Here is a 24621-nt window from a genome sequence, read left to right on the forward strand (position 1 = left end):
GGTGGTTGGGGTTCCGTCGAGGCGCTAACCTCGGCCCGGTCGCAGGCAAGCGGCCCGGGGCTGTGGAGGGTGGCAGAGAGGAGGCGGAGGCGCGTCTCAGCACCCCGCGGTTACCGCCCGCTCCGCTGCTGCCTGGGCCGGCCTAGAGAGGGCCGTTACTTAGCACAGTGATGGCGTGGGGTGCAGGTGGCGGTCCTTGGCTGCTGCCTCTCCCTCGGCGGCCCGCTCGGGCTGCTGGCAGCAGGTCCGACTCACCACCGCCTTTCCCTGCTGCCCAGAGGGACCCACTGTCCTCGCCTCGCTGTTTCAGCTGTGACCTGGCAGCATGTGTGCCCAGCACAGCTGAGAGGCCAGGTCAGGCCTTGCTGCCCCGTGTTGAGGCTCTTGAGCAGGTGCCTGCTGTCAGGCGAGGGAGCAGGCCTGCACTTCAGTGCTGCTGTTCTCCTGCCTCAGCTTGTGGAAGAGCTCCTCTGTTCTTCCTGGCAGCCGGCACTGGTCAGTCTGTATTCCTGCTAGAGGAAAACTGCTGGATATGTAAGGCTTATGGCTGTTAAAAACAGATCCTAGTTCTATCATGAGGATGCTGAAAAAACCTGTGCTATGCAAGATCTCAGTATTTGTCTTTTTAACATGATAAAAGGCATCAGTGCAGCCTAGCTCTCACAGGGGGTATTTAGAACATAAAATGGCAGCATCCCTTCCCTCTTGCTATTGCTCTGTTTTATGGTTTTGATTTCATTGTTTTCTATTACTCACTATGTATTTCTCTCAACTCATAGTAGGGAGCTGACTTTATTTCTGAAATAAAACCTCTTGGGATTTTTCTTATTAGGGACTTTCAATTCTATGTGATGCTTTTTTTCTATTGTTATGTAAGATTAGATATAATATTTTGTTGCTCATTCTTACAGGGTGATTCATTTTCCAATTCTCTTTTCTAGTGGCTGAGCTTGCAAGTATTACTTGCCCTCAGTGGGATTTCTTACTAAAGTAATTCCTGCTCGGTAGATTATAAGTGGGCAGGATCAACCCAGCTTCCTTTTCCAGAAAGGTGGGAAGGGAGGAGAGAAAGAAACGTATCAAATTTGAGGGAGGGCAGAAGTAATGCAAAGGATTTCTACTCCACCACTTAGAAACATCTATTTAAAGGCACTTACTGCATTAGACTAACAGTTTCACACCCCAAAGGTGGTAAACATGGCTGAGGATAAAAAAGCCTTTGTTGATGAGATAAATAAGGCGTTGGCAAAGTCTGAAGGGCTTACCTTGAAGGATCTGCTGTTCTCCTACCAGGGGACCCTGTATCCTGTCACAGTATGCAGTGCGGAAACGTTCCAAGCCCTGGAGAAGCTGGAAGCCAGAAGAGATGATATGGTGCTGGTGTCCTACCCCAAATGTGGTGAATACATTATAAATTGCTTGCTGTAGTGTACAATACTGTAATTAGCTGACACAGTAAGAAGGAAAACCAACTGATTGTGGTTGTATGTTGTGTGAGCATATCGGGCATTTCTACTGCAACTGGAAGCAGCAGGTTTTTGTCCTGCTTTATCTTAATTATGCAGTCTGTTGTGCTGCTTTTTAATATGGTTTGTGTTTCTGAAAGGAAAAGAAGTTTTAGTGTTCAAAGATATTTGGCTGAAGAAGTAAGAATAAAGTACATAGTGTTTTGTATATCAGTGGGACAAGAACTCTGCCAGTATGATAAACTGTATTCTGAAAAGCATGTTAGTAATGTAGTGTAGTGTACAAAAGCAATAAAGTTATGCATTAGACAAAGGTGCAGAAAGTGACATGGCACAGCATCTTTACTTGCAAAATTATAAGCTGTTTCTTGGCATTATTCAGTATCAGCATTGGCTTTTGTTTTGTTACTGCAAAATGGTATTGACTAAGACATACTGAAAGTCTAAATCTTTTAGAGGTTTGCAGAAAGAAGGAAAAGTGCAACAGGAGCAATGAAAAAAACCCAAACAACCAACTAGTTGATTTTGATCAGTTTCATTAAATGTCAGTTGTGACATGGTTGCTTACAAGGAAAGCATGGGTTTTGCTAATCTAGGAAATTCTGTCCAAACATATGTTTCTTCTTTGAGACCCAAGCAGCAGAAGCTTAGGATTGTCGGTGGAGATGTGTGTCCAGGGAAGGATTTCATTGCAGTAGCATGGTAGCAGGTGTGGTTGAGTTGGGCTCTAACCAGAGAGTCCTAGGTTAAGCTCTCATTCAGCACATAGAATTCCCATTGGTGGGCAAGTTCTGATCTGGAAAGAAACTGTGGTGTATTTAGGGGCTTAGGAAGTATGCCTGTAGCGTTTAGGGTGAATTTATAGCAGCTGTGAGACAGAACCCTGAAAGAGGGCAAATATAAAAGGAAGGAGCTGTCACAAAATGTGCAATGTGCATCTTTATTTTAAGGAGCCTGTAATTCTGTTGGGTTTGGGTCCAGAGTTGTGCTGGACCCTCCAAAGGCCTAAAAGGTCATTGCCATAACTTGGCACTGGCTTTGATTTCTCACAGAGTTTGGAAGACTTCAGACATGGAGTCATCTGAGGTTTAGTAACTCAGTAAACCTCCTCTGCTCAGGGAGAGGGATCAGCAGATAAAGAAAGAGATCTCACACTGTTAATATCAGGCAGTTTGTGGTAGGACAGCAGGGGGAAGTTTTACTAAACACCACTGCCAGTTGCTCGGTGGGAGAGCAAGTTCACGGCTCCCTGTGTTTTGCTGGGGAGTGCAGCACCCTGTTACTTGGCAGGCACTGCTGAAAAGGCATGTACGGGAAGTTGTGCAGAAGAAATGGGAAAGCAGGAGGCAGTGCTTGTGCAGTGTAGTTACAATCTGCAGGTAAATCTCGAATTTTCTCCCATCTGGATGTTTTCTCTTACACTCTTAAACAGTGCTAAATAGATTTCTTGTCCTAATTTCCTATAGCTTGCAAAGTAGGAGGGAAAAAGGCAAGAGAGGAGGTTAAAGAATGAAAAGGAAAGATTATCTGACCCAGTTTGAAACCAGAAATTGCTGGGCTCACTCTTGCCCCTTGATGTGACGCTTGGACCCACCAAGCCATAATGTCACCAGACAGTAATAAAAATCTCTCTCCAGGCCTCTTTCCTTCTTGAACCAAGGCAGCCTGGTGTCTGGCTTCCTCTGCCAGCTTCTCAGGTGCTTTCTATGTAGGGCTCAAACTCTTAGGCATTTGCCAGGTTTAGATGGTCATGAACATGCCTGATGAAGGACTCGCACTGAGGCCCTTGAAAACCTTTGTCTCTCAAAGCTTTAATATTGTCCCTACTCCTTTTACTTATTAGGTATTATGAAGGTTAAGTTGCAGTAAAGTCTCACAATGTGAAAGGCTTCCCCCAGCTCAGGTATGTGCAGTGGAGAGAAAAACTGATGCAGACAGCTATCTATATATGAGGTAGGGGTAAAGGACAATGGCGCTCCAGAGGTGGGTCGCACGGTTGAAAAGCCAGTAGGGGATTTAGAAACTAGGAATTTTAGGTTTATCAATTGTAGCTTTTCATTAAAATAAAATTTGTATTAGTGCCCATGTAGTTAATACTGGGCAGATGAGGATGTGGATTTGGAGACTCTTAATGCTTTTGGCTCTGGTCTGTACATAAATGGGAGAATGATATAAATGATATACATCATACAATGTCATATACAAATATGATATTGGGTGGTATATAAATGTAATATTTGCATTATAAGACATTGTACGATGTGCACACGTTGTATTCACATTACTGTATGAATGACATGTATCAGCTGCTTCTATCCAAGCATCCTGAGGCACTTTATATAACATAGGGTGGAAGTTATTCCTTTCTGGGAATAACTTTGCACTGAAAACATGAGAGGTTAAAGCTGTTTGTATTGTGTGTTCTCTGTTAGTGCCTCTGGCAGCTGTGTTCACAGGGGACTCACAGCATTCAAGGAGGCGTCAGCAGCTCCATCTCTGTGGGCCTGGTGGGAAGCCTTCAAAGTGCCTCCCCACAGGGACGCGGGGAGGGTGCTGCAGGCCAAGGTGAACACGCTGTTCTTGCTCAGTCCTGCCGGCAATCAGCAGAGCATCAGTGGAGCAAATGTGATTCCTGGAAACTCTGGGGAAGCTCCAGGAGCTGGCCACAGGCTCACGCTGGAATGGGATGCAGTATGGGGGAGGCTTTGCTGCAAGATTCCTCTCAAAGGGTGAGGAGTAGGGAGGGATGCAGGTGTCCAGTGGGTAAGAGCTCTTCTAGCACTTGTTCTGGCAGGCACTTCATGGAGACAGCAACAGGCGCAACTGAGGACAAGCACTGGCAATGACATTGAATAGATGACTCCATTTCGTCCTCGACCCAGGGCAGTAGAGAGGCAGACGCTTTCCTTGGCAGAATGAGCAAAACTCCTTGCTCATTCCTTCCTTCTCCTATCCAGACCCTTCCCAGGTGATTCTCTGTAAAAGCCAGGAAATCTTCCTTTATTGTCTGTCACTGCCTTTTATGAATATATTAAAAAGATGGAAGTGCATCATTGAGTCAGTTCTGCCCCCAGTGCTTTCCACATCCCAGTTAGAAGTGAGCCAAGGTCACACAGTTAAGAAGCTGTTGAGGATCTCACAAATGGAAAACATTATTTTGTTTATAACAATTTGAGAACTTTAGTGTTAGTTGATGACTGTCTATTATGCTAAGTTAAGCCACGTAATGAGAAGGCTCTGAGATCTTATGTAAACCTCTGATATGTTTTATTTTGTTCTCTGGGTTTCTTGGTGCAGGTGTGAACTGGCTTATCCAGATTTTAAGTGATTTGATATTTACAGCTATCCAGAGTAAACCTGTAAGCACAGAACTACCATTTATTGAATGTGGAGATCCAAATAAATATCAGGTTAGTGAAAAGAAACTACTGAACCACTTAAAGTCTATTGTTTTCTCTCTCTTGCACCCCCGCACACAAGTTATTAAAATGAAGTCATTCAGCAAGTAAAGATATTTCTCCTGAGAGGGGAAAAAAGATAATCTTGGATGACTAATGCCTTTTGATTAGGGGCTGTTTCACACAGGCGACTCTTAAAGATCATTGCTGCACCCATGTAATAAACCTGTTCTCACTTATGGTTCTGTTTATTTCTAAAGAGGATGAAACAGATTCCATCTCCGAGGATTTTGGCAACACATCTGAATTATGATTGCCTTCCCAAGTCTATTTTCAAGAACAAAGCCAAGGTGGGCTTTTTTCTTTTTCAAATACAAGCTTCATCTCTCTGACAGTACCAGCATGCAAGAGTAATTTTGGGGCTACATCCTTTTGTTGCACCCAAGCAGGTGGCACTGGGGTAAAGCAACTTGGAGATAGTTTGACTCTCATGATGCCTGGACTGGCTTTGCACCCCCATAATTTACAGTAGCCTTAGGGGTGTTGTAGTTGACATAAGCAAGAAGAGATCTAGAGGCTGTTGCAGTGCTCAGAAATGGCTGGAGCGTCACTCTTTTCTCTTTCGTGCTACTCTTTTCCATGCATGACTGTGGTGGGAATGAATGTGGCAACAGTATTTCTGGGACATTGACTGTCTCCTTGCAAAGAGTCACACTGTTAAAACTTTGATATTTTTGGTTCTTGGTCACTGAACAATGGCGGATACATAGCACTTTGGAAATGTACCACAGATGAAGGAAATAATTGGTTAAGGGATGGGGATTTTTTCTGTGTTTCATTGGTATTTTTTCCTGTATGAGACAGGAAAAAATATAACGTATAACAAAAATTTAATGTGTATAACGTGTTTTCAGAAGTGTGTACACTTCTCTGAGGATTTCATTCTCTTCGAATTTCAAGAACTTTATTGCCATGCTTTGAAAAATGGGAGATGATTGTAACAGTTGCAGTTTCCTGAAGGAGAATTGAACAGAGCTTTTCCTATCAGGGGGTCAGCAAATGGTTCCTTACAATTTCCCAGGTCTTAAGTAGTTATGGGATAGTATTCAATGACAGTACTACGGTTTTTCCAGTTGGTTCCTTCTACAATTGCTTCATGACATAAGTAAATCTTAGAAGTGGTAACAAGGTCTTTATTATGATCACATTATAAGTTTGTTCTCCATGCCTTAACTAATAAAATATTTTATAGCCCCCAGTATGTTATTGATTGCAGAATGTTTGGTTATACTTTCATTTTGGTTGCCAGGGGAAATAAGTGATCTAAAATTGTTGACCTCTTTCTCCCACTCCAGATACTAGTACTGTTTCGAAACCCTAAAGATACAGCTGTTTCATTTTTCCATTTCCACAACAATGTGCCAAGCGTCCCCAGTTACAGCTCCTGGGATGAGTTCTTCTTGGAGTTCATGAATGGGAAAGGTATTTTTATAATTACTGAATGTAGCTGAAGAAGCAACAGAAAAAAAAAATATTAAAACCAACTAAATGGGGCCAGTGGGAAAACAGCTGTGTCATAATTAGTTTACTGATGGCTGTACATCATGATAAAGGAGGCAGCTGAATGCCAGAACGGGGAGAATATCCGAAAGATGCTTTGCTTCAGGGTATTTTGCTCTTCCAAGCAAGGGTGAGGGAGTTGCATGGCAGCTTGACAATAGCATTGGGTCAACATTCTGCCACTTAGTGATGGAGGAAAAGCTACAGGTCTGAAGTGGTAATGAAATGGCGGTTTGTTGTCTTTACTGGTTTTGCACGAGGCCAAACACCTTATTACTAACCCAAATTTTAGATTAGACTGATGTCTGCCTTTGGCTTTTAAGAGATGTTTAAATAACAATATAGTAACAGAGGGGAAGCACATAGTGAAATTCATATTTCTGTGTGGAAACCATTTACCTACCAAAGTCCAGAGGAAGTTTCTGTCATTCTGTTGTACAGAAAGGCATAGGCTGTTCTGTTTGCTGGCAGTCATGTAACCGATAAGCAAACGAAGGCAATTCTTCAGTCAGAGGAAAATAAGTACCCAGTAAGAAAAGAAGGTCATACTGATGTTTTTTTTCTCTTCATTACAGTTGGCTGGGGATCCTATTTTGATCATGCAGTCACCTGGAACAAACACATTGAGGATGAGAATATTATGATCATAACATATGAAGACCTGAAAGAGGTAAAGCAGATGCTGTGTACTGACAGGCAAAACACATCTGAGCAAGGCAAAACAAATCTGCTGAAGTGAACAGCAAAAGGCATAGGTTTCTGAAAGAGCAAAATCAAGTTGATTTTAGTGACAAGTTGAATCTGCCTATAGAAAAGTTGAGCTCCAGTGTAATGCAGAAAACATACTGTGAAGAAAAAAATATATTGTTAATAGAAGATGGCAATGCACGTCCCAAGTGGGCAACTGCTTTTTCAGAGGAAGCGTGTTGCACGACTCCCTTTCACTGTATTGCTTTCAGAACCTGACTGCCAGTGTAAAGCAGATAGCTGAATTCTTTGGATTCTCCCTAACGGCAGAGCAGATCCAGTCCATTGCAGACAGGGCCACTTTCCAGGCAGTGAAAGATAAGGCTCAGGAGACTCATGGTGCTGTTGGCTCAACTCTTTTCCGCAAAGGTAAATCTGTTTGTATTTTGCCAGGGTGGTGAATGGTAGCACTGCATCTTGGGCAGACAGGAATTTGGATCAGTAGATGGTTCATCTTCCTGTATAATTTTCAAGGTTGGGAGTTGTTTAGAAAACACTGGTTGTGTTTCAGGACACCGTCACTTGATTTCATCACAAGGGCCAGTGCCATTTGGTAAAGCCCTGTATAATGCGATTAGCAGAAGTGCCCTACAATTAGCACACCCTTCAGTTGTGGTATGCAGCGAGCACCAATTAAAACCACAAAGAGTTTTATTTTGGTTTCTGTGAGTACTGGCGATAGCCTGGCACTTGGTCTACAGAGTGCCTCCACAGATTTTCCTTCTTGGGTTTTCTAAATAACCCTTGTGATTGCCTAAGAACCTTGGTCACCACATGGAATCCAGACACTCCACAGACTGAGCTGTGTCTTTTAGCCATGGATCAAGCTAGAGCTGCAGACTGACAACCCCAGACTATGGACTCTCCAAAATCTAGATTAAAGGTAGACTGCAGCGTAGGGCAGTGTCTGGTTGCAGTGCACAAAGCACTTGCAGTTAAAAGCCTAATTTTTGAACTTTCTGGGTTGGTTTTATAATGGCTAGTCATCTTTTATAGTCGTCTGCAGCTCTACAAGACACATGCCACAGCTATGAAGGCAGACCAGTAGCTTCCTATGTTCGCTTTATGTTCACATTCTGTTAAAACACCAAACATAAGGCAAACATAAGAGTGTATTCTTGGGCCAGAGATTCTTTTTTCTTGAAGGGGAAAAAATAAATGAATAAATAAAAAATTATAATTCTGAAATATGATAATAAGAGAGACAAGGTAGTTTTTTTGTTTTAAATTATACTCCTTGGTCCTTACAGTCAAGGGTAATATTTTACTTTTCTTTCTATTCCAGGTGTTGTTGGAGACTGGAAAAATCTTTTCACTGAAGCTCAAAACCAGGAAATGGATGCCAAATTCAAAGTGTGCTTAGAAGGAACTAAGCTGGGAGCGAAATTAAAATATGATGTCTACTGCAAGGCCTGAACCTCCTTCAGAGAAAAAACCCATGTCCAGGCTGCTTTTCACTCCCTTTTATGAAATAAAACAGAAACCAGGACAATATCTGATTTAAAAATTTTGAAAATCCATGCAATTTGCAAACCTGTTTCTGCTGCCTTAACTTACACAAGCAATCCTTGCTCGTGCATTTAGTATCATTGACTTCACTGGATTCTCTTAAATGACCTGTAGTTCTTTGGCCTCACTTGTTTTTTAACACTGATTTTTAGCTATGCTTTCATGTTACCTGGTAAAATCCTATGTGGAATATATATGCAGTAGTTAAGCCTGCTGAAATCACAGGAAATGTATTCAGTATGTTGGAAGTGATTTTCCATGAGATTTTTTAAAACAACCATGAAGTGTCATTTTGATCCTTAATTTCTAAGTTCATAGTATTCATGTATGATTTTAAATTCTAAGTTCATAGTGTAAAATGAAATTTCAAAAGGTCATGTTGTAGTTGTCTTTTGCCACTTTCTGTGTGGTGATAAACACGTGAAAAAAAGTAGAGGAACTCAGTAGTGGAAATTTTCTTCCCCTTTCGGTGATAGTATTTTTCTTTCCTTTGGTAGTGTGAGATCTTATCCTGAGCAATTGAAGGAATTGCCTTGGACAGAACTCGCTCATGGAGGTTGGAGTCCCCCTCCTGGTGGTGGCTTGCTTTGTTGCTTAACCTCAACACAGGGTTACCCATGGTGGAAATTTGAAACACATGTTGAGAATACCAGGTTTTGTCCACATGATTGTCAAGACTCCTGAGCACCCACCCTGCTTTGAATGTTGAGAAAGCACATGAAGCAGCTCCTGGCTGAGCAGGACTGGGAGGAAGTCACTTCTTTATGGCATCAGGGCGGGGGGGTGGTATCCGTCTGGTTGACTTGTTTGGAAGAAGGGACTTCTTAGACATGAGAGAAGGAAGTGTGTTACTTGCATAACTCTGGAAATGGAGCCTTTGCCTGGGCTGTCTGGGTTTGCCTGGGTTACGTTATGCCTAATGGTATTACATGTGATCTCAGAGCCAGGATGTTTTTCTGGACATCTGGGAACTTTGAAGTGCTGCTCTCAAGAACAGAATGACTCTCCTTTGGTGGAGCCAGAAGACCAGTGTGCACAAGATGGTTGAACATTGAATAGTCTCATAAAGGGCTGACTTTTTAAGCTGCAGTTTTCCCTTGGGAGGCTGATTAAACATGTCTTCGAGTGCTGGTTGTTTTCCCTACCAGAGGCATTTCTTTGTCTCTGAAGATAAGGAATAAAAGGGAAAAAGTACTCAGAGAAGGAATATGCAGGTAATGGGCACACAGTTGCTAATTTAGCCAGTAGGGGAGGTTAAAGTCTTCCTCCTCATAGTTTGTCACCTTCTGTCTGAGAAATAATTGGCTTAAGTGTGGTAAATTACTTGGCAGAAGGAGTGTTTGTTACAGGTATGTTGGATAAAGCATGTACCTTAGCCAGGCTGAAAACTCAAGCATTGGGTTACTTGAGGCCTTGACACAGATGGACTCTGTGAGACCTGCTGCTGCACACTTTGTTCGCTGCTGGTAAACGTAACAAACTCCCAGTCATTCAGTGCTAATGAGAATCCTTTTCTAAAAGTCTGCCAGTGACAGGGGAGTGATTAAGACAGGTTAACCTCACTGCAGAGTTAGGAACATCTTATCATTTTGTATTCAGGTCTCCACAAAATCTTGTTTGTTAGTCCTTCCTGGCATATTCCCCTTTAATTTTCTTCTCCTGTTCTAGCTGTGTTTGCTGTAGCAATGAAAACTGCATACAGCTCTCTGATGGTGCAAAAACCCTCCAGCTGTTGGTACTTTAGGTTGACTAGCTAAGATGTCAGTGTCCCAAAGACTGGCATTCACGTGGTGGGAAGAAAGGATCAATGCAGATGCGAATTTGCTTTCAAAATTAACAGCTGTAATAATGGCCATTTAAAATAAGTAAATCAAAAGTGGGGTACCAGTGAGGGTCGAAAAGCAAAATAAAACACATAAAACGACACCATATCAGAATGAAGTCGGTTAATACCAAACAAATGAAAGTTTCAGGTCGCTAAAGCTATCTCGAACAAATCCGAGGTTCCCTTTAAGCTTTACATAGGCATTGGAAAAAGCAGCAGCGTTCCTTGAGTATTCGCCTCAGCTGTACCTGCTGCAGCAGCAGGTCAAGATCATTGCTAAGCAATTAATAAAAGGAAGTTCAAAAGGCATTGGTTGAGGATAATGTTGAAACAGGAGCACTACTCCCTATTACAGTAGGTTGCCTGAAATACTGATAGATCACTAATAGCCACCTGTCCACTTAAATTGCTGTATTTCTCAGTTTAAGATTACAATGAAGTATTCCAGGGCAATTCAAGAGGAAATCCTATCTCAAGATGCCAAATAGGCTACTCCTAAATTTTCACACCTTTTGACCAGTAAGGTTATTTAAGCTGAGGTTGTTTAGCTATCTGACAAAATATTTTATAGGTGACGTATTAAATTCCTTCAGTCTGATCTGCACATTCTTCTCAGAACATATTTGCATACTCAGTAATTGCCAGCTAACAATGAGCGTTAAAGAACATCGAGTAGAAGACTAGTAAGTGTGAGGGCGACTGATTGTTGGTGGCTTTCTGTGTGTTGTAGGTTCCTTTCTGGTAAAAATGAGTGATGGGGTAACAGGGAAGAAAACTAGACATAATGTCACCAGAGAAAGGGAAAATTGTACCTTCCTCAAGCACTTAAGCACATTCAGGATGAAAAAGCACTGTGCAGTGCTTTGAGATAGTGGCGTTGAAGGTCAAATCCAGTAGCCCACATTGATTGCCGCTATCAACAGCAGCTAAACTAAACAAAAGATTCAAACCCAGCAGAAAAATTAAACTCCTCATTGTGTATAATCACCAGCCATATATTCTTTCATCCATACATGAAGAGAGCAATTTTGGATATATATTTTCCATTTCTATTTTTTATACTTTAAATATGTTTTCCCTTTTATACTTACTACGGTACTCAGCAGTAAAACTTTAAGTGGTATTTTTGACACACATCACTTAGGGAATATGTTGGATCATTCAGCTTCTCAGGAAAAGGGTTTTTCACTCCCTGACCACAGTTTTGATTTCATTTTTTCTGTATTTGTGACCTGTTTCACACTTACTATTTTCCAGCAGTAGTAGCTATTTATGATGTCTACATTTATGGTAACTGGTAAATGCTGCTCTATTAGTACTTTTGTCACCTCCGTTTCCCTTATGAGCTGTTCAGTAACAATCATAAGGCAGGAAAGTATATTAAAATGATATTGAAAAAGAGAAATTGGAGGTCTTATCAGAAAAGAGAAGCATAAATGTATCTTTTGTATGCAAGAGATGGCTCCCTTGTGTGTGTTCAGGGTGTCAACAATCCAACCAAAAAGGAAAAGAATTCTGGTACTGAATTATAATAGAAGTGAAATAGGATCAAAGCAGACAGAACTGAGCTCAATTTTCTCATTTACAAAGTGAGAGCATTTCATATTGCAGCATTATGCAATACATTAATTGGAAAGATAATTAATGTTGAATTACAATAGAAGTGCTGTAAAAGTACAGGGCACATATGACATCCACACGAACATCAAATAATTTTTTTCTGAGGGTAGGCTGGCTATTGGAAAGGATGCCAAATGGATTTATAATGAAGGGGGACATGAAATACAGTCATCACAATCTTGTTATGACAGCAAATAACTGGACTTGTATTCTAATGTTTTGTTTTTTTTTTTTTCTGTTAAAGTCCTAACACTTTGATCTGAATTTTGGCTGGTGGGGATTAGCACCTTCTGTTTAACTTAACACACTGCAGAGCTTGGCAACGTACACTGGAAGGGTTGAAATGAGACTGGTCAGTGATTGCTACAGATGTTAGTATTGTCGGGATTGATGCAAAGGGAAGAAATAGAAAACAACAACATTATGAATGAGAGCCTACTGTGTCAGTGTTGTGTCTGAGTACATTGCTAGAGCACTCTGCTAAAAATTTATTCATGTTCAGATGTTTACAGTCATGGATACGATTGTCCTGTATTGCTATTGCACTTGCAGATTGGATAATATGAAGTACTAGCCGATAACATACTCAGTTCGCATCTGAATGGAAAATTTTTTGCATGATCATTTGGCTTCTGCAAGAACTTTAGAGGCTTGAGGAAGATAGAAAATTAGTCTTTGACTTTGCTCAAAACGCGAGGCAGTCAGGAAATGAGGAGAGGCTGGGAAACTGGTGTACTTGTGAATAATGTAAGCTTATTGACATATGCTTGTGGGGTCTCCAGCGAGTTCCCTGCTGTTTTGCATTTTACAAGCCAGTGAAGCTGTTTTCGTTACTACAACACTCATTAGCGTTCCCCCAGTAGGTAAATAAATCATAGTTTCATTACTGTGTATTTCTGATATATCCATAGGCAATGTATTTATATTCAGAGGAAAAAAATAAATACAAGATAATATTAAGCATCAGCGAAATGTACCAAAAAACCCAATATGAAAATGGAGCGCTTATATTCTTCCCTCTTCTTCATTTCTTTTCTGCAGGCACAGAGAGTGATTGGAATAACTTCTGCAGATGACCTGGCTGGTCTCTTCTTTCATTCTGTGGGCAAGTATTTACACCATCTACAATTTTCATTTTTTTTCTGGTCTCCCAGCACAATCCACCCTGTTTTGTCCTGATGGCATGGATTTCCCGCCCCCTACCCCTGCCCCTGACTGTTATTTATTTCGAAAACTGTTCATTTTTCTGTTTTTTCCCTGGCAAGCCACTGTGTTTGTCCTCACTTACAACGTGTAAGATTCTGGACACCTGCCTTTCTTGCTGCCGTGGTACCAGAGGCATGGTCAGCCATTTATGCATAACACCATAGAAAAGTTACCTTAATGTTGTTATGCTGATGAAATATAAATAGAAACTTTATGCACCGAGGCCGTAAAGTGGTGAGACCTTGTGACAGCAGGTGAGGGGGGCCCTGGGAGACCTCTCTGCCTGTGCCTGGGGGAGCTGGGGCGTGGCCTGGTGGAGGCTGCCTCTGTCAAGGCGCCATTAAGTAGTCTTTCTGTTAAACAGGGTAGCCCTGCCTCAAGAGGACGGGACATTATCTGGAGTAGGACAAGGAGCAGCTGTGGAGGCTTCCCTGCACCTCAATCCCTCTGAGGCTGGGTGGGGACGCTTGCAGGTGTCATGTCAGATGTGAGCCTGGAGCCCTTGCTGTGCTGAGGGAAGGTTGCGGAGGGAAAACCCTTCTCACCTCACCTCAGGAGCAGTGGGAAAGTGGGGTCTTCCATGGCTGCCACAGCCCACCAGCCCGGTGGCTCTCCCACCACAGGAGCTTTCTCTCTTGGGCTGTCCAGTGCTACACAGCCTACTTTGAAAGGTGAGAGGAGTTGTTCTCCCATGACTGAAAACTACGGTTCAGCTCTCAGATCACCCTAGGCAAGTACATGGGGGAGTCGGTTACCCTCCTGGTGACACACGTCTGTCCTACAGACCTCATGTGCTGGCCTGCCTGGGGTGAGCGGGCACAGGGTGGTGGTAAATGCAGTTCCCCATGCTTTCTAAAGGATTTTCTAGCAGTAAAGCCTGGCTGTGGTCTCACCAGAGAGAAAAACCATGGTGTGGGAGGATGTGGGGGAACGGGAGCATGCAGCAAGCAAGCGTGGAAAGGAGAGCGGCTCTTAAGGCTGTACATGTTCCATGAGTGTGTTGCCCATACAGCCAGAGGTTATCGTTTGGAGCAAAAAGCCTTGTGAAATGTGCCTGCGCTGCAGACCCTCAGCAGAGCAGCAAATGTGTCTGAGTGCTGGGGTTTGCTCAGGCCTCTTGTCCTACTGTGGAGCACAGTATTCATGGTGGAGGAGTAAACAGGGCAATAAATAGTCTTTTGCTGTTACCAAATGTGAATGTTTCTGTGGCACTTAATTGCTTTTGCAGGCCATTTTATGCCTCTCCAGAACCTGTGTCATGACTATTGCCATTTTAAATGAGCAATCTGAAGCACAAGAGACAGTGTATTTTATACGTGCGTCATTTCAAATTTTCCATGCAGTGGAGGACAGGCCCTCGAGGCCTCTCTCGTGTTGCATTTTTCACTGCCAATGTTTTGCGTGGTTTACGATACAGGGCCATACAAGTGCTTTGTCCACAAATGAATTGTGTGCTGAAAGCCCAAGGGCACCAAAAGAGATGAAAAATGCACTAATATGGAAAGACAACTATGTAATGCAGTAGAATAAGTATCATTGTTAACTGCTGTAAATACAAAGCTGTTTGCCGGCATGGTAGACCCTCCAGAATAACAATAACAGAAGTAGCCTGAGTTTGCTTCAGGAGAAAAACTGCTGAAAGTCCAGAATTAACTCAAAATCACTGAAGGTAAAAGGAAGAGATGAGACACTGTTAGCTTGGATACAGTGATCCTGCAGCCTTTCAGTGGCACAGAAGCGGAGAGGAATGCTGACGCACCAAGGAAAGTGTTTCAAAGGAGACAATATAGCAAATCACATTCATTGAGTAAGGAGCAAGGGAAATCAAACCAAACGCAGCATCTTATTGCAAAAGAATGAATGTAAGTACAGAATGAATTAAGACTAAAGAAACCAAAAGTTAGGCCAAGATCCCTTCTGGCAAATTGAACTCCTCTTGCCTACCAGCCCACAGATTACATTTACACTCATTTACATCAATGTACATGAAGTCCTGTTTTAAGATACAGAAGTCTCCAGGACCAAAACCTGCTCGTTGCCTCCGTAGCCCACCCGTGGCAGCACGTCTCTCCCCTGCGGGTCCCACTGGACTCCACTGCTGCCCTGCTGTCCCCTGAGGCAGCACCAGGTGTCATGTCCTGGGCATGGGAGCTACTGAGATGCTACAGCAATTTTATGGTAAGCTTAAAGAGAGGAAAGGAGCTTGAAAAGAAACACATTGAATGTTTTTTTGTGTGTTTTTCCCATAGACATGATGGCCAGGCAGGAGTCATCTCTAGCCTGGGAGCTGTGTAGCCCTAATTACTGCAGTCCCAAGGACTCAAGTTAGCAAGGGCCACAGGCCAGGTTTATCAGTTAACACAGTCATTGGGCTACTTGCACACTGTCTCCAAAAGATGGTGTAGACATTGACAAAAAAGGATCTAAGAAAGGATTTGCATATGTAAAACAAGATGTGTTTATTTAAAATAGCACCACAAATCATCTGCCGGAGGGGTTGTTTTGAAGGAAAAGCTCGTACTAATTGCTGGAGGCTAAAGGGAGAGGTAGACCTGAAACCCAAGAAGTGCCTTCAGCACATTCCGGCTCCCCCTCTGCCTGCTGCTGGGGAGGGGGAAGGTGGGTTTTCAGATGTGCTACATTTTGCAGTCTTTTCTAGCAGTTAGCTGCAGTGATGTCTGCCTTCCCTCTGCTGCTCCCATGCACCATAAGCCTTGTTCTTGGGTGCTTTACTTCTCCTCAATCACTGTATGGGTGATGTCAGCTTGCCAAGCTGGGCTGTTTGGTTTGCAGATCACCTGCTCTCAAGTTGCTGTCCCTGAGGGGGCTGTCAGAGCATGTGCATGGTTTGTTTAAATCTTTGGTTAGGACAAGTGGCTCTCCATAGCAAGTAGCTCTTGTGTGTTTACTCCGGGCTGCTGTAGTAATGGCCCTCCCCAAGGAAGCTGCCCTGACTGACTCGTTGTGGGATGGGGAGAGTCTATTGGTTTGCACTAACAAGCTTGTGCGTTACTTTCTTGTCTCCGGAGAGCGTATGCCAGCCAGCTCTATCTTCTCCTTGCCAGTTTTTGGTCCTGTCACAGTCTTTCCATATTGCTTCTGTTTTCACTGAAAGCCCATATTGACTACATTTCTCAATAACCGTGAAAGAATAAGCATTTGGGCTCTTCATGCTGTCTGGCAAGGGATATGCCATGCTGCAGGCTAGTATCCTGACGATGCCATCATCTCTGTCTGGGGGCAGGCAGGAGGTGCCTGGCCAAGCAGCATGGGGCTTGACTTTCTGAAGGTATGGAAATCGTGCACTCTAATGGCACAGCCTTTACCAGTGCCTGTGAAGTGGACCTAATGGGTGTTCAGTCTGGTAGTACTTTTTACCTGTGTAGCCAGAGCTGCCTTTACACAAGCAGTGGATTGAAGATGGGTGCTACCAGGTTCTTCTATGGTTAAAGAAGCTTGGGCATCCTTGGTGTCTACAGTATAAAGGTGGCAGAGCTACAAGACAGTGTTGTGCTCTTCTGCTATGCTGCTGTCAACAGTGGGCTGCCTCGCTCTGCCAGGCAATAGGGATATGGCAGTAAGCATATGTGGCACAGTGGCAGCCTCTTGGCCCACATGACTGTGTCGGGAGGAACAGCTATTCCCTCACCACTGTTGAACGTGGTGGGACCCAGACCTGTGTGCTGGCTGAGAGCCTAAGCGCAGCCCCTCTGAGCAACACCGGTGCTCAGCAGCGTGACCCAGAGGAAAGCCAAGTCCTGCAGCGTGGATGCAGCAGGCTTGAGTAACCCAGCTTGCCAACCTTGAGCCAAATTGTGGCCCAGTGGCCAAAGGCAATGTCAGTGTATCCCAAGGTGAAAGTGGGGGGTAAATGCGTGGTGCCATGGGGCTGCTTATGGGCGTACTGCTGGGCACATGTAAGTGGCTGCAATGTCGATGCACTGGAAGAGTAAAGCAGTGAGAGTTTGTTTTGGGGATGGTCTGGAAAATGGTGGCTGTTATTTGCATATTTAAATATTGATACATGCACTCACTAATCTTTTTAATGGTAAAACTGAGTGTAATTTGATTGTGTTCTGGGGTGATTATATATGAATCACTTCCTTTTAGAAATGGTTATTTAGAATTAAATGAAATATTGCTGGGGTTCACAGACTTTTGCTAACTTATATGAACATAATAGTTAGTTGGCATTTAATTACGCATGTAACTAATCCAAAGCAATACAAGGTTTTCTAAGAATAATTGGTAAGTTGTCATGTAGGTGCTTTCTCTAAATGGCTTAATAGCATTTAGAAGGACAAAATAAATTGCACATAAATAATAGGTTATTAGAAATAAATGGGTACGCAATTATTCATAGCATCAGAAATGGACAATTCAGCTCACAATGGAATTCTTCAGAAAACTACAGCTACAGTATGTGTATAAAATAACATCTGAAATTTGCAATTGGCTTTGTTTCCTGTTTAGAATGCCTTATGTAATTATTACAGCAGTTCCCTTTTGAAGAAATCCATTATAATTTGAATTATGTTAATTCCGATGCTGTGAATAATTTGGCATATATTCAGTAAAATGAATTTGGTTTTTGACTCCTTAAATATGAGTGAACCATCTTATGGGGATATGTGCTTGACATCTTTGTAGCTATCTTTTTCCACTTTATCCTATAAAGTTGTTTGCATGAGAGTGTCATACAATTACTTCTGTAATTAGGAGCTAATTTGGGGATTGGGAGAAAGTTTAGGCCTATATTTACCTTTGGAGAGCGTAGCTGGATGGTGAGGATTGTTACAGCACCCCCCCCCCCCTTTTTTTTTCCTTCTTTGGACCATAAATATCTGAAATTAAATATAAGAGAAGAGCAGTGCCACATTCTGGATAAATGCTCTCCTTAGAAACAGCTGCTGTCATGGCATCAGCATCACTCTATTGGGGTTGAGTCTGACCTTTTTAGTGCTCTCCCATGTGTACAGGAAAGTGCTCTAAGTCCCTTTCTATTGAGGGAATCAGGAGGGAATTCATATTGTGCTCTTGTTTTGTGCCATGGGAAAACAGTCAGATTGCTGAGGGGCTGGCACTGGCTTAGTCAGTAAGTATTAGTTTTATTCTATCTATTTGATTATCAGGTTCAGGCAAAAGCAATGTATGAAAAGACCTATCAAAATGCGCTTCAGCAAAACATGGCGTGATCCTGCTCTGTAAATGTCAGATTACTGTTTGTATTGTGACAATCTATTTTTCTGTGCAGGGTAAAACCAAAATGCCCAATATATTTTCACACCATTACAGGAGAGAGATGCCGAATTACAGGGAAGATCCTGAGGGACAGTAAAGTCTCTTTAGTTGAATTTCTTTGCTTCTTTTCTCAAGGCGATCGTCCTGGGAATGAACCATCAGGATCTAGGTACTGTCAGTGGTTACAGGATACAAGGAATGTACTAGACTTCTCATTGGTTCTTTACACTGCTGTCCCTAAAATACTGGCTTGGGTTCCTTCAGGCATATCCCCAGGGGATTTTGATGTCTCAGTGCCTTGAGGTCAGACATTGATTCCTCCTCTTCCCTGCTCCCCCCAACCCTGCAAAACAAAAAAGCAGCAGGGACTGGCCCTTTCTGCTTGTTTAACTGCAGTGATGATGCCAGTGTCTCCTTCTTGTCTTTATAGTACAACCTTATGGTGAGATCATATTCCTGAGTTTAATTCCTTCTGCAGCAGAGGGATCAAACACATGTCTTCCAAGACAGAACGGAAGTGCCAGGTTGTAGGCTCCTGTGATATAAGGGGACTTCAGCTATTCTCCTGCTGAAGCCATTGCACTTAGCTTAAGACAATCAGAATTAATTGGGCAAGCCAGAGGGAACGTAACACTGACTGGGCCAACGTACATGCTGTTGAGAGATGGGAGGTGAGGGGCTGAGACTTGAGAAGGGAGGGAAATTACTTGTCTCTTGTGTTCTGCAATAGTACATTAATTGCTGAACTCTGCATTGTGCCGTATTTCTCAAATGGAAATAGCTGCTACTGCTGCGCCCAGTATGGAGAGCAATCCTATGGGTGTGCATCAGGCAGGCACACGAGGTCAGAGGTCCTCAGGGAGGTGGAGGAATGTCCATCTGCTGATTCTGGCAGGTTTAGACATGAGAGAGCGAACATTTATGGACATACGGGCATGAAAACAATGATCCCCAGGTCAAATGGAAATTTCTGCTGTCAGAGTAACACTCATCTGGGCAAACTCCTCTGCCTCTCTGTCCTACACTCACTGGATATGAGCACAGTACCCTGTCTCCATCACCTCTGTGTCTCTCAGGGCAAGCAACAGGACTGCTGGGAAATAAATGGCAGAGAAGGGAGGCTGGAGCAGCTTGAAAAAGAGAAGTTTCTGACAGATGAATGGTGGGAAAAAGTAGATGAGGGCTGTTAAAAAATTCCGTACTGCTTGTACCTTTTTGTCCAACTGTCTTGTAGTTTTTAGCCTCCAGTGTGACTTGCCTACGCTGTATCCTAACCCTTGTCTGAAGATACCTGTTTTGGCATGTGTGTGACAGCACAGTATGGCATTACTGCTGCCTTGTCCCACCTGCTCCATGTCAGCATGGACACACCTAAAGCAGCACAGAAAATATAAGAAAAAGAGGTTGGTTGGTTGTTTTTGATGGCAGTTTGCCACTGGTGCCTAGGAGAACAGGTGGGTAATCTCTAGTTTGCAGTGTCGTTTCTAGCCTGGGCTGTCTCTGCAGCTCTTCTGGAGAGAAGGGATTAAAGAGCTCCAAAATGTGCCAGCATTAGGTGGAAATCTTGGCATGCAAGAGCCCTGGGAACATCGGTATCACAGTTCTCCGCTTCTGAAGTATCTTTTTGTTCCCAGTGTTGTTTCCAGGGAACATATTCAACAGCACAAGCCCTGCTTGCCCCTGATTCTCTGGGGAAGACCAGCTGAAGAGGTGAGCCTAAAGTTGCAATCTGCAGGTGTCAAAGATTTGTTAATCAGCTTAAGCTAGCTACTTCAGAAGGGATAACTAAGGGGAGCAGCAAGGTGGAGAAGACAGTAGGTAAGAGAATAAAAAAAAAAATTTTTTTTTAACGTAGCAAAAATGTCAGGGCTATCACTGCTTTATAATCTATTTAGTCACACCACGGACTTCTCACCCTAAGCTATATGTCCTTCCATGTAGTTACTGCTATTTTAACACAAAAGTACTTTAAGAAACAATTTGTGCAGGATTATTACTCTTGTAAATGTCTCATTATTAGTCCTGCTAATCCCCAAATAAAAGCTGAAACTGCTGTAGTTACTGTTTATCGACCAGCTAAATAACAGTCTATTTCCAGCACTGAGTTTGCTGATTTTTTTTTTGTTTGTTTGTTTTACTGCTAATGAAATTTGACAACATTTTAGTTGTAAGGGGATTTGGGAATTTATACTGATGTCGAAAGATTGGTGCTAAGAATTAGCTAATTATATTACACAACTTTTCACTACACATTCTAATTCTGCTTGCATAGAAGGATGTACTCTGAAACTAGTTTGCCCACAGTGTTTATTTTGAATCAAAAGTAACTGATTTTTACCTTTTCCTGATAAATGCTTCTATTGATTTCACTACAACTTAAGCCCCTGCTTTAAGAATAAACACTTGTTTAAATCAATCCCTATTCAGAAAAGCATGTGGGAACAGGCTTAGTTTAAGGTCCTCCATAGACCACATGGGAATTCTCCCTGCATTTTGTATTATGAGCCTGTTTGGGTTAAGTCTATTAGTCATGGTCTCACCCTTCACCTGCCACTCTCCTCAATCTCAAATGGTAATAAAATATTCCCTCCAGATAAATGAGTGGTTCTAAGGTGGGTGAACCACAAAGTCCTCCAGGAGACTGTCATGCAGACTGCCCTCTTTAAAGCTGAGACTGCCTGTTCTCCTTCTCACCTTTGCTTTGGGCTCCTTTGTCCCAGAGGGCTGAAGCTGTTCTGGTGGGTTCAGGGTAGAAGTAGTCACTGCTGTTCCTGGTCCAGTGATGGCCTTCCACAGCAGGCTGAAGGCCACAGGTTTGTTGCAGAGGAATGCCTCTTGTTCCTTGTAATATCCCATTAAAATATTGTATATTCTGCATACAAGATATTGCTGAGCTAATGAAACAAGTCGTACCATAGCTTTCAAAAGCGTATTCTGCATGTAATTTAATGTTACCTGAATTAGAATGCCCTGGATCCCTAATTAGGAAAATAGTCCAAATATTGAATTTCTTAAAATGTAGGTATACTTATATTTGGGATTGGTCTGTCCTGTTTCAGATAATGTGACCAGTTGAGAAATGTAGATCCGGAGTTTTAACCATGCCCACTCTAACAAAGTGCATTCGTAGTTAGGATTCAGATTCAGGCCCCAGTTTGTCAACAGCCACTGTTATTGCTAGGCTGATAATTTCTCTTGCCTAATAAACATTGAGACATTTAGTAAAATAATATGTATTTTTATATAAGCATCTTTCATGTTGAGCATCACAGAGCATTAATGAGACTGAATGGAGGGGAATAAAAAACAAGTTCACAGGCTGAGGGGTGTCTGCAACAGTAGAATGCTTGAGACAGCAGCTCTCAGCTCTCTTCTTAGACCTTTAGGTGAAACTACAATGTAGCTAAAAAGGAGAATCATAGAATGGTTTGTGTTGGAACGGACCTTAAAGATCATCTAGTTCCAGCCCCCCTGCCATGGGCAGGGACACCCTCCACTAGACCAGGTTGCCCAAAGCCCCATCCAACCTGGCCTTGAACACTGCCAGGGATGAAGCATCCACAGCTTCTCTGGGTAACCTGTTCCAGTGTCTCACCACCCTAACAGTGAAGAAATAAAAATAATAAACAGTCCCTTTCCAGCTTTCTTGTAGGTCCCCTTTAGGTACTGGAAGGCTGCTGTAAGGTCTCCCTGGAGCCTTCTCTTTTCCAGGCTGAACAACCCCAACTCTCTCAGCCTTTCCTCACAGGAGAGGTGCTCCAGCCCTCTGATCATTTTTGTCGCCGTCCTCTGGACTTGCTCCAACAGCTCCATGTCCTTCTTACGTTGGAGACCCCAGAGCTGGACGCAGTACTCCAGGTGGGGTGTCAGGAGAGTGGAGTAAAGGGGCAGAATCACCTCCCTTGACCTGCTGGTCACACCTCTTTTGATGCAGCCCAGGATACCGTTGGCTTTCTGGGCTGCAAGCGTGCATTGCTGGGTCGTGTTGAGCTTCTCATCAACCAACACCCCCAAGTTGTTCTCCTTCCTTCTTTCCTTCTTCTTCAATTGGGGTTATTCTAAAACATTTTCCTCCAGTCTGCTGTATGAAATGCCAAGATCCACCTTCTGTGAGGTTTTTCATACTTATGTACGTGCCACATTTTTGGGAAGCAAAAACTTATGCCCTACATTCTGTCATGCCTGCATTAACTACTCATAAAATGAGTTTGACTTATACTGATTTTTTTTTTTTTAACTGAAGAGCCAGTGTAAGAAAGACACAAAGTACAGCATATTTCAGGTGGAAATTTAGGACCGAACTATTGCCTGGGTGCAGATCTAAAGAAGAAATTGGCTTATTCTGTTGCTTGAGATCTAATACTGTATGAGACTTAATGTTCACAACAACAGAAACTTCTGTTGTTTATCTTCAGAAGATATCTTTTCTTTTGTTGTTCTTCAGAAATATAGGAATTGCCCCTAAAGAGTTACACCTGGGATCAGGTTACTCAAGGTTTAGGGGAATTTACAAGACCTGCGGGAGGGCATTCATCCTGATAAAAGTTTCAGTCTTAGCTCAGTAAATTGTTAGGGGTTAATATCAGATATATGGTACTAAAACAATTCAGATATAGTTATATTTGTAGTTTATGTAATTCTAATTCTCCCTCCTTAAGTCAAGTACAGGTGGGCTTCACTTCAGATTGCTTATGCAATTGCTTTGTAAGTTTGTAAAAATATTTGCTGTTCCTGTGGCTTACAGGGTCAGCTATAGCTTGGGGCTCAAATGTAGTTTTGACACAGCCTTCATGTGTACTGTCAAAGGTCAAGGATCACAAAAACCTTGGTTTATCACGTGGATAGAATGATGTATGGGTTTTTTTGGACAAGATAAAGATCCCAAGAACAGTTCACTTGCTGGAGTAGTGTAAAAGCCTTGGTGACCTTTTGAAATTAAGTGTAACTGAACTCCAGTATTTATTGAACTTCATGAAAAACTTCTAAATACCTCAAAGTGCTTTGTGAAGTACTCCTGCCTTCTGGCATCATGTGAATATTGAGCACTAAAATGTATTTTGGTTATGCATTTAAAAATATCTGTGACAGAATGGAGAATGTATGAAGATATATTTCTATGGATTCTGTGGGATATAATGGACTCTCAGAGAGTGCTAATGCCAGGCTGCAAAATTCATTTTAATTGCAGGATCAGTCCTTGCCTTCCTTCCCTCTGTTTACTTCCAGTATGGACTGTAATTTGAAGACATGGCAGTACAGGGCTGCCAGTAGAAGGCTGTCAAATTCAGAGTTGTTTCCCTGTATGTACTATGCTGAGCCAGATGAAGTGGGTGGTGTGTCTTCTACATCAGTGCGTTACATGACTGAGCCCTCAGAGGTTTCTGACCCTCAAAAAAAATGAGTGACACTCTGTTGCATGGTGCAAAGGTGTAGGAGGCTGAATTTGGAATATTTTTCTTAAATTTTCAGAGTTATTCAAAGATTAGGGTTTTATATTATTGTCCAGTATTTCTAGGCAGTTCACAATAGCCTGTAAAAATAAAAGGAGGTTTTTGGATTTTTAAAGGTACCATGACACGAAGAGCCACAGAACCACCAGTGGGCCCTTGTTAAGTTTTTGGCCTCATGACTTTGTCAAGCTGTGTTCCTGATCCAAGTAGGTTGTAACACTTTTTCTATGTGTTTGTTTGTTTTTTTGTTTTTTTTTTTGTTTTTTTTTAACATATCTTGAGGACATATTCACTCTCTGCCAGCCTTTTATGGAAAAGCCAGCATACTGCATGCTGCCAATGGTCTTAAAACCAGTGACTGCCCTTCTTAGCTGTGCTGCTGGTTTGTGGACGCTCCTTAGAGCTCTGCCATGCGGCTTCTCTGAACAAGAGCAAATCACTGCTTACGAGCCCACAGCAGAGGAAGTAGACAGTGTGTTGCATGCTAACACAAAATATTCTTGCATTGTGCTGAAGAGATGCACAACCAGGCAGTCTCTGTGCATTTCTCTGTATGAAGTTTTTCATTGTTATGCTGTGTTCGCGGTACTCTCAAAGGC

The 24621-nt window shown here is 42.6% G+C and overlaps 1 protein-coding gene across 3 annotated transcripts; it reads left to right on the top strand.

Moving 5' to 3' along the window:
* The first annotated feature begins 18 nt into the window (after nt 1–18).
* Nucleotides 19–9509, top strand: SULT6B1 (sulfotransferase family 6B member 1). 3 transcript variants are annotated; one of them, XR_008576678.1, is made up of 8 exons: nt 424–1399; nt 4764–4876; nt 5125–5214; nt 6220–6346; nt 7000–7094; nt 7384–7540; nt 8457–8917; nt 9178–9509. XR_008576678.1 is itself a non-coding variant. In XM_054822585.1 (8 exons), exons 2-8 carry the CDS (start codon nt 1372–1374, stop codon nt 8585–8587), a joined length of 741 nt encoding a protein of 246 aa, XP_054678560.1. In that variant the 5' UTR covers nt 424–534; nt 1294–1371; the 3' UTR covers nt 8588–9097. The 3 variants fall into 3 exon arrangements, 2 of the variants coding, with proteins under 2 accessions (XP_054678559.1, XP_054678560.1); XM_054822585.1 differs by lacking the exon at nt 9178–9509 and having other exon boundaries at nt 424–534; nt 1294–1399; nt 8457–9097; XM_054822584.1 differs by lacking the exon at nt 9178–9509 and having other exon boundaries at nt 19–1399; nt 8457–9103.
* The last annotated feature ends 15112 nt before the right edge of the window (nt 9510–24621 follow it).

This window comes from Grus americana, chromosome 3, assembly GCF_028858705.1.
Source record: "Grus americana isolate bGruAme1 chromosome 3, bGruAme1.mat, whole genome shotgun sequence".
In the NCBI taxonomy this organism is placed as follows: domain Eukaryota; kingdom Metazoa; phylum Chordata; class Aves; order Gruiformes; family Gruidae; genus Grus; species Grus americana.